The 14,874-nt window shown below is 39.9% G+C and overlaps 1 protein-coding gene across 5 annotated transcripts in view; it reads right to left on the bottom strand.

Moving 5' to 3' along the window:
• Positions 1-14,874, bottom strand: part of ASXL3 (ASXL transcriptional regulator 3) — a 129,811-nt gene that overhangs the window by 101,255 nt on the left and 13,682 nt on the right. For 3 of the 5 annotated variants that reach the window (XM_074550366.1, XM_074550382.1, XM_074550355.1), the window contains exons 2-3: positions 3,725-3,788; positions 1,850-1,932 (exon numbers count right to left, since the gene is read on the bottom strand). In XM_074550366.1, coding sequence (XP_074406467.1) covers positions 1,850-1,932; positions 3,725-3,788 — 147 coding nt within the window. The remainder of the gene's footprint in view (positions 1-1,849; positions 1,933-3,724; positions 3,789-14,874) is intronic. The other 2 variants (XM_074550389.1, XM_074550372.1) reach the window with 1 other exon arrangement.

Genomic DNA, 14,874 nt, shown 5'->3' with positions numbered 1-14,874 from the left:
ACTTAGGTTAAGGACTTTAGGATTAAAATGTTTCAAGTATAAAGAACATTGAATTTTATCCTTCTGAGTTTTCCAGAACTCACAACCACATACAGTATCCTGCAATCTAGTGTGCTGTCACATATACCTGCATGTACTATGAATAAAAATCAGAACAAATCTGAATTTCTTTCCTATTTCTCTGCAATTTTCAGTTTCTCAGTAACTGAAGAAATGAAAGATTATCTAGTTTGGAACCTCTTTAAAGGAATCCTTCTCTTACTACTCATTCTGCAGCAATTAAAAAGGGCTTTGACTTTTTCTATGTTTAAAATATAAAACATTGCTTTCATTCCTTTCCATAGGTTGTCCACTCAAAATTTTATTCATGCAGTGATCATGAAAACAAGAATTTTTTTCATTACAAAGAAATTATATTAGCAGGTGTTAGAGCCTCTCCCATGCAACTGCTTCATATCACAAGACATAAGAAGAAAGCAATTCATTCACTGCTGCGACAACAGTATCTTAATAGAACAGATTTTCAAAACTGTGTTTTCTTGCATTTTTGTTGTTGTTGTATGCAAATCATTGCAGTATACCACGTTTGGACATTCATTTTCTAAAGTTTTCATCTCCTTTCTTCCCTGGAATCATTGCCAAATAAAGCAATTTCTCAACAGGAACTAAAGCACTTTAAATCTGTAAAAGGTGGCAAATTCAATTTCACTTTCCATACCATCTCTTTTGCAATTATATCAAAATATAGCTATTACGAGCTTGTTATGAGGCTGCCAACAATGAAGTGCATGGTTATGCTGTGCAAACAGTCACACAGATTGTGTTCTGTTCTGTTTCCTAGGAACAACAGTGAATTCAGTAAAAATATACCCCATGGTTACTTCTGGTTCACCTTTATATGGACTTTTAAGTTCTCCTGTTCTGAACCTTAGGTTCCACACTGGAAGAGTATAATTAAAATAGAAGCACGTATCTCCTTGTGATTTGAGACAGCAACAAGTATTAATTTATTGAACTGGAAATATTTACTATAATATTTGAAGAAGAGGCAATTGCATCTTGTAGGACACCCCCACCAGCCAACCAGTTTTTCCTTATTTTCACTTTCTGCCCAAGTTTTCACTTGAAGGTCACTAGAGGGCCTAGCAAGTAGACAGTCACCTTTGAGAATAAAAAGCTGCATGTACATCTGAACCAGGCAGCAATGGAAGACAACTCATTGATTTCCACACTCTCTGGATAACAGATCTATCCTCTAAAAGGATAATTATTATCACTTGAATCTACACTCAAAGTATGCTGTTATCAAGCAAGCTGAGTTGCTGTATCACTATTACTATATCCACTCTCTGCAGACACAGGCTGGCTCCCAGCATCCAAACCCCCCTCTCCTTCCATTCCCAGACCTTTATCAGCACAATCTCTGCTACCACAGGCAAGGTCCTAACAGTGATTCAAGTGCCACACCATAAACCCAAGTGTAAAGTGCACCAAGTTTCATCTTGCCCTTTCTCCATGCATACAGTGGCGGAGGTAACCCAGCTGATGAGCTTCAGTCCTTAAGCAAACATGAGATGCAGCACTGGGCTGTCTGAGGAAATTGCACTATCTTTCTAAAGACAGGCCATTGGACTGGAGCTGGCCCAGACTCCTTTGGTAACATACAAAGTTAAGACATACACTAACCCTTTTAAAAGCCCTGAACTAACAATCAATACCCATCAACTGTATTTCCCACTTTGACACCGGAAATTAATTAAGCCAGCACTTGAAGTTGTGTAAAGATTATACACCATTCCTAGATCATTTTCACAGAGATAGCAGAAATTCAAAACATATAAACACTGACCTTGTTTCTTTTAACCCTTCTTTCTGAATGACTTCCAGTATTTGTTTTGCAGTCATTGGTGAGTTGGGATACTTTTCCAACGCCTAAAAAGAAATAACAAATGTAAGTGACAAGACACAGCTGTCCTGTGAATCAGAAAGGTTATGTGATCATGCAGTTTTTATGCAGTCATTTGTAAAAGGCAGGGAATGACAGTGTTGAGACTGGAGTCCTCTGTTTGTTGGAAGGACAGATACAACCCAGGAAACTTCAGCAAGAAAAAGATTTACTTGCTGCTTTTGTGCATCATCTGTTACCTCTGCCTGGGAAAACTCTTACCAGGTTACAAATAAATGAGTTGGAACACACAACTGATTTTATGACACAGCAACAGATTTTCTTTCAGGCATGAGGGGAAATACATAAAACACAAGAGTCAAAAGGGAAAAAAATACCCACTAGCACTTTCTTTGATTTTTCTTACTTTAGAATTCTTTGAGGTCATTTGACTATTCTACACTTAGCTTTGCCATGACCTCAGAAAAAAAATTGGCTAAAACCTTCCATTTGTAGACCAGAAGCTACTGTAAGAATTGACACAGTGGGGTTTCAATTTTAAAATGCCTTTTAATTCTAAAAACAATGAAAAATGAAATAGTCAGAACAGTCACAGCACACAAGATGCTACATGACAGAGTGCAATATATTTTTCCAGTTCAGCTCAGTTTTCCACTCCTTTGCCTTTTCCAATTGAGCCCAAAGTAATGCAGTCCTCTTTACAGATAGAACCATCTTGTAAGAATTTTTCTGATTTTCCACTTCCTTTTTGTCCCCATCAGTTTTATGCTGTTGAACAAACAGCCACTCTTTTGCTCCTGTAAAATGCCAGACTGATAGCCCTGGAAAACAAAACCCTTCAATCAGCAGTAAAAGGTGTGGCACAGGCCACAGCAATCAAGTTTCCCAGAGCATCTTGCCGATATATCTCAGTCAGAACTTGCTTTTATACCCTCTATAACTATGAAATCAGTTTGGTCTAATTCAAATCATCCTGAGCTTCTCTGTAGTAGTTACTACCAAATAATGGCAATTGTGAAAGCAGCTACTACTGTGTGGATACCTGCATACTTGAACTAGAGACACCACCACATCATATCACACAAGTCAAACTGTGAAGGGTGCTGGCCAGGGCCGTAATTCAGCAGCTCACCTAAAGCCAAAGACTGCCTACTCACTACAGCTTGACCAGCTCAGCCCTTTTCTGCCATTTTAGTTCTGATTTCCTGCCGGTTCTCTTTCACAGCCAGTTTACCAAATCCTGCAATTCTTTGTTACAGATGAGTTTTTTATCTTTCAGTTCCACAAAGGAAAAGGTATAGATGAAAGTTGCACTAGAAAGGTCAGGGAGCTGAACTGAGCTTATCTCGTATACATCAGTAGGCGAGATTCAAAAGGGACCCATTAGGAAAGGAAAACCAAAAGGTGATTTGAAAGGAGAAAGAAGAGAAGGTTGGAAAGAGTAAATGTACAACAATGAGCAAGGACTGAAGAAACTGCACAGAGCTGGGAAAAGGGCCATTGTACACAAGGGAAGAGAAATGATATGATGTATTAGTGACAGAACAACAATGACACATTGGAAAAATGACAATGCGTATAAAGATTAAGACTAAGATGAGAAAAGATTAATGGTGTGAAGAGACAAAAATGGAAACTTTAACCTTCAGAAAGAAGACAAAGTACAAGGTAAAATGAGAGTCCACCAAAATAAAGAGAAAAGAGAACCAAACTGGGAACATTCCAAAGGGCAAACTGGAAAGGACAGGAGAGGATACTACACTGTACTGGACACGGCTATGAAGGAAACTGTGTGCACTTGAAAGCGGGGTTACTCACTGTGGAGGATTCCCTGTTTCTCTTCCTGAGTACAGGCCCCTCAGCACACCTGGGCAGCTCCTCCCTGCAATTGAGAAAATTTGGGTAGCCCTGTCCCCTTCTCTACGACATCACATCCTGCTCTATAACGTCAGTAAAAGTGCCAGTATTACCATGAGAGTTCGACGATAATGGGAAAGAAACAATAAAGCTAAGCAAACATCAGAAGTCACCCTGTCCTGGACAGTGGGAGAAGGGAGAGCAGTTTGTGCTGAGGAAGCTGCACTGAACTGGTTGTGGAAACAATGGCCAGACATACAGATACGGAAGATCATCTTCACCAAGCAACAATGAAACCAACAAGTAGGATGCGTAACACCACTACAGAAAGTTTAATGAAACCCACAGGGCAGATTTCAAATACCACAGTATGAAGTAAACACATTCAGGATATAACGACAAACTGAAATGCAGACTGTTAGGCAGGCTGAAAGTGCTGGAGTAAATAATTGCCCATTGTGTGGATTTGCTCTACACTGGACACGCAGTGTGGGCTGCAGTTCATATACTCCACAAATTTAGTTCTGTTCATCTAACCCTTTAAACCCTGTTTAAAGAACTGTCCATACCCTAACTGAAAAGCATAAATTCTCTGATTTAAACACTGCTTAAGTTGAAAATCCTGTTATTGTATACATAATTAGTTTTCTTTATGGTAACAAAGATTAAGTAACAGAGAACCTTAGTAAGGATGGGTTTTTTCTGACCCTCCCGCCATGCTGCACATCCTCATCCTTGCTCCTCCCCTCCCCCCAGTTTTAGCCTAATCATTTATTGCAATAAGAAAATAAAAATAATTGCTTGTAAAAACCTTTACATTATAATATAATTTTCTTCTCTCAGTTATGGAAAACAGCATGAGAATATTATTTAAGATTCTGTAAGCTAATGAATACATTGAACTGTTAATTACACTAGTATCTCTTGCCTCTGTATCTCACCATTTACACTGCCAAAAGCCTTCAATTTCTTTTGCATTTCTAAGACTGTAAAAAATAATATTAGAAATTCAAACTTAATAACTAAGCGTGCCTTAAGGCAAACAACATACTAAAATGCAGAAGGAATAGTTAAGTCATAGGCTTCTTGGTCAGACATAGCAATGCACACCAGCGGAGGAAGCCATAATTTGTTTTAAATATCTTTCTTCTTCCTCCCACTCCATCCACCAACACTCGTATCATATATGGGCAGTGACTAATAATGCTGAAATTAAAGCATGCCAAAGTACTGTCGTGAAGAACATGACTGTTTCAATGCATTTTGTAAAGAGGGACAATGGCAGAAGAATGGTTTACACTGACGGCAACAACTATCACAGGGGATCAGATATGCTCTATTTATTCCTGCCATTCAACCATAGTCTTAAAAGGGGACAGACGGTAAATAACTGGGACAAATAATGTGATACCCATCAGGACAGTCGGAAAGAGAACAGAAGTAGTCACTGCACAAAACACATTTTCAGTGTTCAGTCAAACCCTGGTTAACAGCTCAAGGAGAAGTAGAGTCAGATCATACCAAGCATATTGGAAATCAAATCCCCCAACAAAGGGTAGCAGCCTGACAAATTGTAGTATTTGTGTCACCTACAGGTATCAACTCAAAACTTCCAAGATATTAAATAATCACACAGATGCCACAAACACATGTATTCCCAGTTTCATTGGAAAAGTCATGTCACTTATTTGGAACAAGAAGAAATACAAATTCCTTTTCTCACCACGACATCTATCATCGTCTGTGTGTTGACAACTACCTGAAAAAAATCAGTTGCCACACCAGGGAAAAACACATTCCAGTGAACTGTAAGCAGGAAGACTCCATTGCAGAGTCAAGACTTGCAGCTTTGCATAAGAGAGAAATCCTGAATGTTCAGCTTGCCTACAAAATCAGAAGAAGACTTCCCTGTAACTGATGGCATTATTAGTTTAATTTTTATGTACAGATGCTTGTGACTAGCTGAATCAGATTTGCTCAACCATTTGCATTTTAGATACTGAAGAGAACACAGCAGAGGGACAAAGTGAAGAAAGTCAAACCAGAGAGTTGGCCCTTTTGCCACCCATAAACATTCCTGCAGAAAGCAGGAAGCTTTGCCTGCAGCTATCAGTTATCACACTGACAGAAAATAATTCTTCTAAACAAGAACCAAGTGTGTTTTGATACTGCATTGTGGTCCAAAAGCAGCGGGCAGATCAGCCTAGTGGGCTTGACACTGCTGATTGTGCGACTAAACAGTCTGAAACCAGCCAGAGCTTCTTCCACTTCTGGATTCTGCTGGCAGGCATCTGAAGGTCAGGTAGCTGACAAAAAGCAGGATCATTTTATTGTAATAGGCTGAGCCACTAGTCAGAAACTGAAGCAATTCTCCTTAGAACATTATTTTTAAAAACTAGGAAGGAGGAGGAAAAGAAACAGTACAGTTATTCCCAGTGCTCTTACTCATCAGCTTAAAGACAAGTCAGGCTGAACTACACAATGGACAATCTTTACTGCCCAAAGACAGCAGGGTGAATAAAAGAACAAAAAAAAAAAAACCAACCAAACAAACAAGTAAACAAAACCACCAAACAAAACCCCCCAAAACTTTCTTTCTCCTAAGCAGAAAATATAAATTATTTTCTAGCCACCCATTACTAAATTAATGAATTGAAAGATGGAGTATCAAGCAGGGTACAAGAAATTAGAGCATCCTGGAAAAAATCCAGCATTGTCTTCTACAGCTGCTTATGTGAGGTTAATAGGAGGACTGACTTCTATTGTGGGAAATGCCCCACTAAAATCTTTTGTGTTCATTTTTGATTAACAGCTTCAGTCATTGGGGAATTATCAGCAGCTTGGTAAAAGTTCAAAGCCCTTTGTGTGAAGAAAGATGGGTAAACGGTTTGGAGAGTAGGGGAGGATACAGAGGGGGTGAAGAAAGATGTGCACAGAGATGGGTAAGAGGTGAAAACAGCAAGGATGGAACAACATGCATGAAAAAGAGGGATGTTTATAAGGGTAGGTGCATGATGGCCTATTATACCACAAGTTCTCAAACAGGTATTCACAGAACTCTTGCTGATAGTGATCAAAAAAATGGTAAAGAGTGGTTTCCCAGTACTAAAATATTAAAAGAACTTGAAACAGGAATAATAATTCTCCTGGTAGGACTTTTGTCTTTGAGCAGTTGAAATTAGAATAAGGAAATTATAAGATCTAAGCAGAAGAAGGTGCATTTCGTAAGACATCACTCTCAGTATGCTCCATGCTATGAATTTGTCTTTATAATCCACTTGACACTACAGATAAGCAAGAAAAGAAACATCAAGCAAGAAAAGGAATAAAGATGTCCCATCAATAACAAAGGAATACATAAAAAAATACTATTACATGAAAAAATACCAAAACATAACATAACAAAAAATAAAATATGAAAACACAAAATACCAAAAAATACCATAACATAAAAAAATACCAAAACATAATAAGTTTTAACATCAGTTTTGTCCATACTTGCTAGTCCACACTTTTTTTAGGTTCGGGGGTAATGCTACTGACCAACAGAACTCAATAAGTTTAAAGCACACTCATAAAGTAATTTTCCCCAGCTCTATTTTGGTGAAAAGCATTTTGCTGCTCCTTCAGTGTGAACTATAGGGAACAACTGGGCAGGTGTTTCCTGCAAGAGAATTTCTACTACAGACTTTGCAAGTAGGTCTGAAACCATCTAGCTCTGCTAACCTGCCAAATTCATGAGATATTATCATCATCTGCTAAAATACTGAATGAAAGAAAAGAGCAAGAAGGAAGTTGAATAATGTCTTTGTTCATGCCATTGCTTTAACCGGAACATTTGAGGCTTGTTCCAAGATGTCTGAAACTTTTATTGTTCTTTCCAAAATTTATTTACAATGTCATATTTCAAATGGATATAAAGGCAGCTTTAGAAAATCCAGATAAACTGTACTCTTGACATTTTGAATTCAAAAGAAATTGTATTACAATTCAGTTAAAATTAACATACAGTTGGGCTATTCCTTTAAAAGGCACAAGCTCTAACAGCAGTGCCATCCTGCTATTGCTAGCTGATCTCATACATCACTACAGAAAATGTAGGGTAAAGCGTTTAGCTCTGAACAATTGACTTATTATAATAACTTATTGAGCTGGTCTAACACACTAAAAAAAATGGAAACCTTTATATTTCTGTCTTTACTAACACAATCAGCCTGTCCAAGCAACCAGGAACTTTCACTTACAGGCTCTGTCAGGACAGATCCATAAACACCTCTGTGACTAGCAGGATGAACCTAGGGAGCACACAGAATCCTATTTCTAAGATCAGGATCAAAGATATCCCAGTGAGCACAGTGTCAAACTTGCTATCCCAGTATGGGCTCCACTGTTAGCAGCAGGATTACTAACAAATTATTTCAGTTCAAGCAATGGAGCATCCAGATTCCCAGAATGACTGCTCAGTTCTGACAGTGCCACGTTCAATGCCAGTTCTGCTTAGCCATGCAAGCCATCCCTCTCCTTGCTTCCTATTCCAATACTCCATTCCCTCTCACTGTGCCCAGCCTTTCCCTACTCTCAAACTGATGCTCTCATCTTCTGAGATGTTGCAATAACCCCAACTTGTGTATCTCCCACCTGCCCACACCCCTACCCAAATACCTTTCTTCCCTAATCCTTACCACAGTACAAGCCTACAGGACATTCCTATGCCCTCTACCCCCTCAAACACGAGTGTATTCATAGAGATGCAGCTCATGCCATGGGTTCCCCCAAATCTGCACACAGGCACACAAGTGCTGCATAGGTACTCAGCACTGGCACCTTGCTGGCAGCAACTGCAGCTCTCACGTGCTGACAGGACAAATTGTGATGTACACCTCCTCCGGCTTGTGGACCACATTCTCCTGCCTACTTAGTGTACAGCAGAAGTTTCAACAGCACTGACCCAGCTGGAAAACTTGAATTAAAACTTTTAAAACTACAAATTATTATTTCAGAGAAGAGACAAGGAGCAAAAAAAAGCTCTGCCATCCAAAAGTGTTACTGAAATCTGTACTCATTCAGTGATCACATAGGCCATTTTCCTGAAATACCTCTAATTGTGGCAGGGATAAAAATCCTCCTTTGGCACCTACTTGGCACAAAAAAATGGATAGCTGAATGGATACCAGGCCCTGTCAGCTTGCTTTACACTACAGATAAGAAAGAACTCCTATCAGTGTGAATACATTCATCACTACTAAAGGAACAAAAAAAACCTTTAAAACTAAGAAACACCAAACCTTAAACTTTGTTTCCATATATGCTATTTTCTCTATTGGAAGATGATACAGATTTTTATTTTTCTGAGGCACTGAAAGGTTTGCTGTATAACTTATGTTTCGGCATAGCAGGATAAAAAAATAATTACAAAGAGCAAAACTTTACAGAGAGAATGAATATATCTCTGTTTCAGAAGCTTTCATCGCTTTATTTTCCTCAGGCAAGCATAATCTGTAAGGGTTACTTTTAATGTGAGAAATAAAATTCCTACTGGCTACTCCATGAATGTACCAAATTTAACAGCAAGTGACAGTTGTGCTTATTTTCTTGCCATTGGTTTACTATCAGAGCTTATCTTGTTAGACAGTGTCCTAAAGACACAGATCTAAGTTCTCTAGAAGGCGAAAAAGAAAACAGGAGAAAACAGAAGAGAAAATATAACACAAAATATTTTAAACTATGAATTCTACATAAATATTCTTACATATTAGTTTTGACAATTTTAAGTATTTCATCCTTGTAAAATTGCTCACTATAAGGAGTTTAATGCTGCAACTGACATTGATTCCATTGATGTACCATGAATATATTTATGTTTATAGAATGTCTAATGACAGGAAACACAAAACCATAAAAATTATACTTCCATTTTAATTGTGTGGGATAGATGGCAAGAAACTAGCTCAGGAAATTTACAGCATATTTTGCTGTTTTGGTGAACAACCAGAATAAGTCACACTGGTCCTCCTAACCTCAGAAGGGAAGTCCATAAATTTCACAACTCATGTGTCTGGACTGTTCCTCACTTCACAGGATGATACACCCTTCAAAATAATAAGTAAATGGACATGTAGAACATAACTTTTTAGTATTTGTATCCCAGAAAGAAAGACTACAATGCATAGAAAACACAGAATTAAATTTATGAGAGATGTGCAGCAAGTGATAAAGCTGAAAAAAACAGAAGTCCCTTGCAATCACAGGCACAATAGAAATCTACTTACAGTTCTTTAAGTTCCCTGAGTACACCTGTTCAAGTACTGAGGGAAAATGCAAAACCAAAACTTCCACAAAATGAAAAAATTTGATCCAAAACCAATGGCTTGATTTTGACGGAGAAGTGTTGTTCATTTTAAACAAGAGAGTATTCCTTCTTGTCCAAACAGACAATAGCAATGAGCAGAGTTAAGAGTCCTTGCATGTTATGCACCTTTTTTCCTTACAAAGTCTGCACAATTACTTCACATCAGGTTTCATTAGTCTAAATCATGACATCATTATGTACAGACTACAGTTCACTGGCACCATCCAGATCTACTGCTTAAATTGCTCTGAGAATAGCTATGATAAGTCATGTTTTTGAACTAAAGAAATACAGCCTTCTCAAAGAATGTATAAAGAGAGAATTCTTTTGTTAGCTGTCAGTGAGATTTTGCTATCTCTGTTAAATATATAATGGTTAGTGTCATAATGAAGATCAGCCATCATGTTATGGCATTTATCTTCATGAGTGAAGAGAGGAAGGGCTACTGCGATTTATTCCATCTCTCCTCATGAGACGATTACTGTCATAAGAGATTAGTCTTCAGTACTGACTTGTACACAGAATATAACACAGGGCTGGAGTGGGATGCTTAGCAGTTTTAATTGCCACAAGTTTGGAAGCCTACATTACTTACATATGGCATGGTTGACAATTAGTCATCTAAGATTTTCAAAAATAGGAGAATATTTTGCAGCTCAGTAACTCATATCCACTTTGTGTCGCTTATTTGTTCAGTCCTTCTCACCAGTGTTTCCACATGGTCCCTTCCCCCAACTCATCACCTAAGTCCACCCACACTTGTCCTCTTAAACACATCATTTATTGTAAAATTGAAGTCCATATTGCTGGTTTATATTGATTTTTGGTAGCATCTGTTTAAAGGTTTAAAAAATTCACTATTTAACACTATTACCAAGAAACATTTGTCACAACACAGGCAGATTAGTGAGAGTATATAATGGCTCTGCATCTAGGTTTGTATAAGATGTATAAACAGTTTTTTTCAAAATTTGAGAAGTTATGTGCTTACCTCTTCCCAGGGACCTTGTAAAAGAATCTGACCATCCTAAACTGAAGGCAATAATTTTTTTTAAAGCTTATCACTTTGGAGAAATGCATGCAGAATGTTTTGTTTACATGCTGCTTGCTTCTTCTTATGGAAGAAAATACTTCAAATAATACTTTAATGAAAAAAAAAACCATCCAAACCAAAAAACCACCAACACGATAAGCAAAAGTTCTGTTAAAAAGGGAAGAATTATTTTTCCCCCAAACCCAAACATGAACATCCTGCATTTTCTTAAATCTCCTTTTTTGAACACTGCTTAATCAAAAAATCCCTTGATACAAAAGGGTTTTTTGTTAAAAACAGCAATTCCTTACCATTGGTGTACATCAAACAGAACACATTATTAAAAAGCTCTCATGATAAAGTGTTATCTTTATCTAGGCTTCTCAAATATTGACTTAAACATTTTTATCAGGCTGTTAATCACATCCACATTCAACGTGAACAGCAACTGAGACCAGTCTTGACAGTCACGTAACAGGGCAACATTATGGCAGGGAAAAAGTATTGTGAAAGCTAAGGACATTTCTTATTGATGGTAAGTGTATAGGAGAGAAAAATCAATGGGTCCTCATCAGTACAACTGTCTACCAGCTGGATGCTGATTTTCCTTAGAGATTAAAACCAATAGGAGCAATCACTTGGCACAGGTGAACAAATTCAATAGGACCTCCAGTCTATAAAGGAGAAAAGTGAACAGTGAATTCAAGGCTGGAGTTCATGAAGAGACAAAATGCTGATTGTTAAACCAACAGTTTGCAATCAGATCTCGAAACAAAATACAGAACATGTCTTCCCCCACGGGGGTACAACCTCAACCTGTTCAGTATAATCTGTAATTGTTGTGAATGTTCCAAACTCCTGACTCTGCCTAAAGGAATTATTTCAAGCTGCAAGACAGGCTGACCCCTCCAAGTCAAGCAGGACTGGACTGACCAGGTTACAGTGTGAAATGGCCATCAAGCACACATCAAGCCCACACACATCAAGCAACTACCATCATCAAACACCAGAATCACAGCAAAGTCATTGGCCAACAGAGGGGAATCATAGAGGATGTTTCTAGGGAATATAAATGCAGAGATGTCTCGTAAAGCTGGGCTTCCAGTTCAAGACAAACTTCTATTTTTAGAGGTTCCTACCTTACAGGATGGTAACTGTAACCCAAGAAAAGCAAAGAAACAGAGGGTAAACCGTGGCTGTTATACAGTATATTCTGTCATGGGTTCTTTGCTTTTTCTATGAAAAACAACATAGATACACATGAAGATCTGAGTATTCTCAAAGTCACATCTCCTCAGCAAATGTAAGATTAAAAACTGCCAGTTCTAGGAAATGCTACTGGCAAATAAATTCAACATCTATGGGGTTTCGGCTTATAATTTTGTATTTAATGTTTTAGAAGTTTAAAATAATAAATTTTATGTCTATGGAAGAATAATCCATTTTAGATGTAGGGAAAAATCACAGTGCCTCAGTTTGGGTTTCTGGTGTAATTACTGACTTCACACTCTACCTTTGAAACAATCAGAATCACAGAATCACTACGGTTGGAAAAGACCTCCAAGATTCTCAAGTACAACTTTTGACCAAACACCACCTCGTCAAGTAGACCACAGCACTGAGTGCCATGCCCAGGAATTTTCTGAACACTTCAGGGATAGTGAGTCCACCAATTTCCTGGGCAGTCCATTCCAATGCTTAAATATGTTTCAGCAAAAAATTTCTTCCCATTGAACACCTGAACCTCCCCTGGTGCAGCACAAGGCCATTTCCTCTTGTCCTGCTGCTGGTTTCCTGGGAGACCATCTCCCACCTGGCTACACCCTCCTTTCAGGTGGCTGTAGAGAATGATAACGTCGCCCCTGAGCCTCCTTTTCTCCAGGATAAACAACTCCAACTCCTCATCACACTTGTGCTCCAGACCCTTCCCCAACTCCACTGCCCTTCTCTAATCTCACTCCATCACCTCCACATTCTTCCTGGATTCAGTGGCCAAGAACTGAACACAGGATTCAAGGTGAGGCCTCACCAGTGCTGAGTACAGGGGGACAATCACTGCCCTGATCCTGCTGGCCACACGATTTCTGATACAGGCCAGGGTGCCATTGGCATTTTTGGCCACCTGGGCACACAATGGCTCATGTTTAGCCACTGTCAACCACCACCCCTTCTTTTTCCATTGGGTCACTTTCTAGCCACTCTTCCCCCAGCCTGTGGCACTGCCTGGGATTGCTGTGACCCAGGTACAGGACCTGGCACCTGGCCTTATTGAACCTCACACCATTGGCCTCAGCCCATTGATCCAGCCTGTCCAGATCCCCACGCAGAGCCTCCCTGCCCTCCAGCAGAACAACACTCCCACCCAACTTGCTGTCATCTGCAAACGCACTGAGGGAGCACTCAACTCCCTCATCCAAATAATTTAAAAAGATACTAAAATGGATGGCTCCAATATTGACCCAAAACTGAGCACTGGGAGGAAGACCACTGGTGACCAGCCACCACTTGGATTGAACACCATTCAGCACTGCTCTCTGGGCTCAGCCATCAAGCCAGTTTTTAACCCAGTGAAGAATGTGCCCATCAAAGCCATGAGCAGACAGTTTCTACACAAGAATGCTGTGGGAAGCCAGTATCGAATGCCTTATTGAAATCCAGGTAGACAACATCCACAGTCTTTCCCACATCCAGTAGACTGGTCATCTGGTCATAAAAAGGTGATCAGCTGGGTCAAGCAGGACATGACTTTCCTAAATCTGTTCTATCTGGGCCTGATCCCCTGGTTGTCCAGCATAGGCCACAAGATGGTGCCTTCCCAGACACTGAAGTCAGGCTGACAGGCCTGTAGCTCCCCAGATCCTCCTTCCAACCCTTCTTGCAGGTGGGCATCACACTGGCCAGTCTCCAGTTCTCTGGTTGACCAGGACTGGTGACAAATGCTGGAGAGTGGCCTGGCTCTTCCACCAGGTCCCTCAGTACCTGGTGTGGATCCCACCTGGCCCCAGAGACTGGTGAGTGTCAGCTGGCACAGCAGGGCACTGTCTGTCCCTCCTGGATCCCAGCAGGGCACTGCTGCTCCCTCCTGGATCCCAGCAGGGCACTGTTCTGCTCCCTCCTCGATCCCAGCAGGGCACTGTCTGTCCCTCCTGGATCCCAGCAGGGCACTGTTCTGTTCCCTGGCCCTCCCTACCAGCTCAGGCCGCTTGCCTGGAGGGTGTTGGGTCTCTCTGCTGAAGACTGAGGCAAAGAAGGCATTGAGTACCTCAGGCTTTTCCTCATCTTTGGTTACAATGTTCCCCTTTGCATGCAATAAAGGATGGAGATTTTCCTTGGCCCTCTTTTTGTTGTTAGTGTATTTATAAAAACACTTTGTATTATGTTTCACAGTGGTGACAACATGGAGTTCTAGCTGAGTTTTCACCAATCCAGTTTTCCCTCTACAAAACCTGATGACATCCTTGTACTTTTCTTGAGTTGTCTGCCCCTTTTTCCCAAGTTTATAAGCTCTTTTTTTTCTCTCCAAGTCCAGTCAAAGTTCTCTGTTCAGCCATGCCAGTCTTCTTCCCTGATGCTTCATCCTTCAGCACCTAGGGAGAGAAATCTTATAGGCACAGGAGCAGGCTTTCTTAAAAGTGTATCCAGCCTTCCTGGACGCCTCTGTTTTTAAGGGCTGTTTCTCAAGACGATCTCTAACAATCCCAAGACGATCTCTAAACCACTGTCCTGGAC

This window comes from Zonotrichia albicollis, chromosome 1 (assembly GCF_047830755.1).
Source record: "Zonotrichia albicollis isolate bZonAlb1 chromosome 1, bZonAlb1.hap1, whole genome shotgun sequence".
Taxonomy (NCBI): Eukaryota; Metazoa; Chordata; class Aves; order Passeriformes; family Passerellidae; genus Zonotrichia; species Zonotrichia albicollis.
The sequence above is the reverse complement of the archived record's forward strand: the minus strand, read 5'-3'. Positions and strand labels throughout refer to the sequence as shown.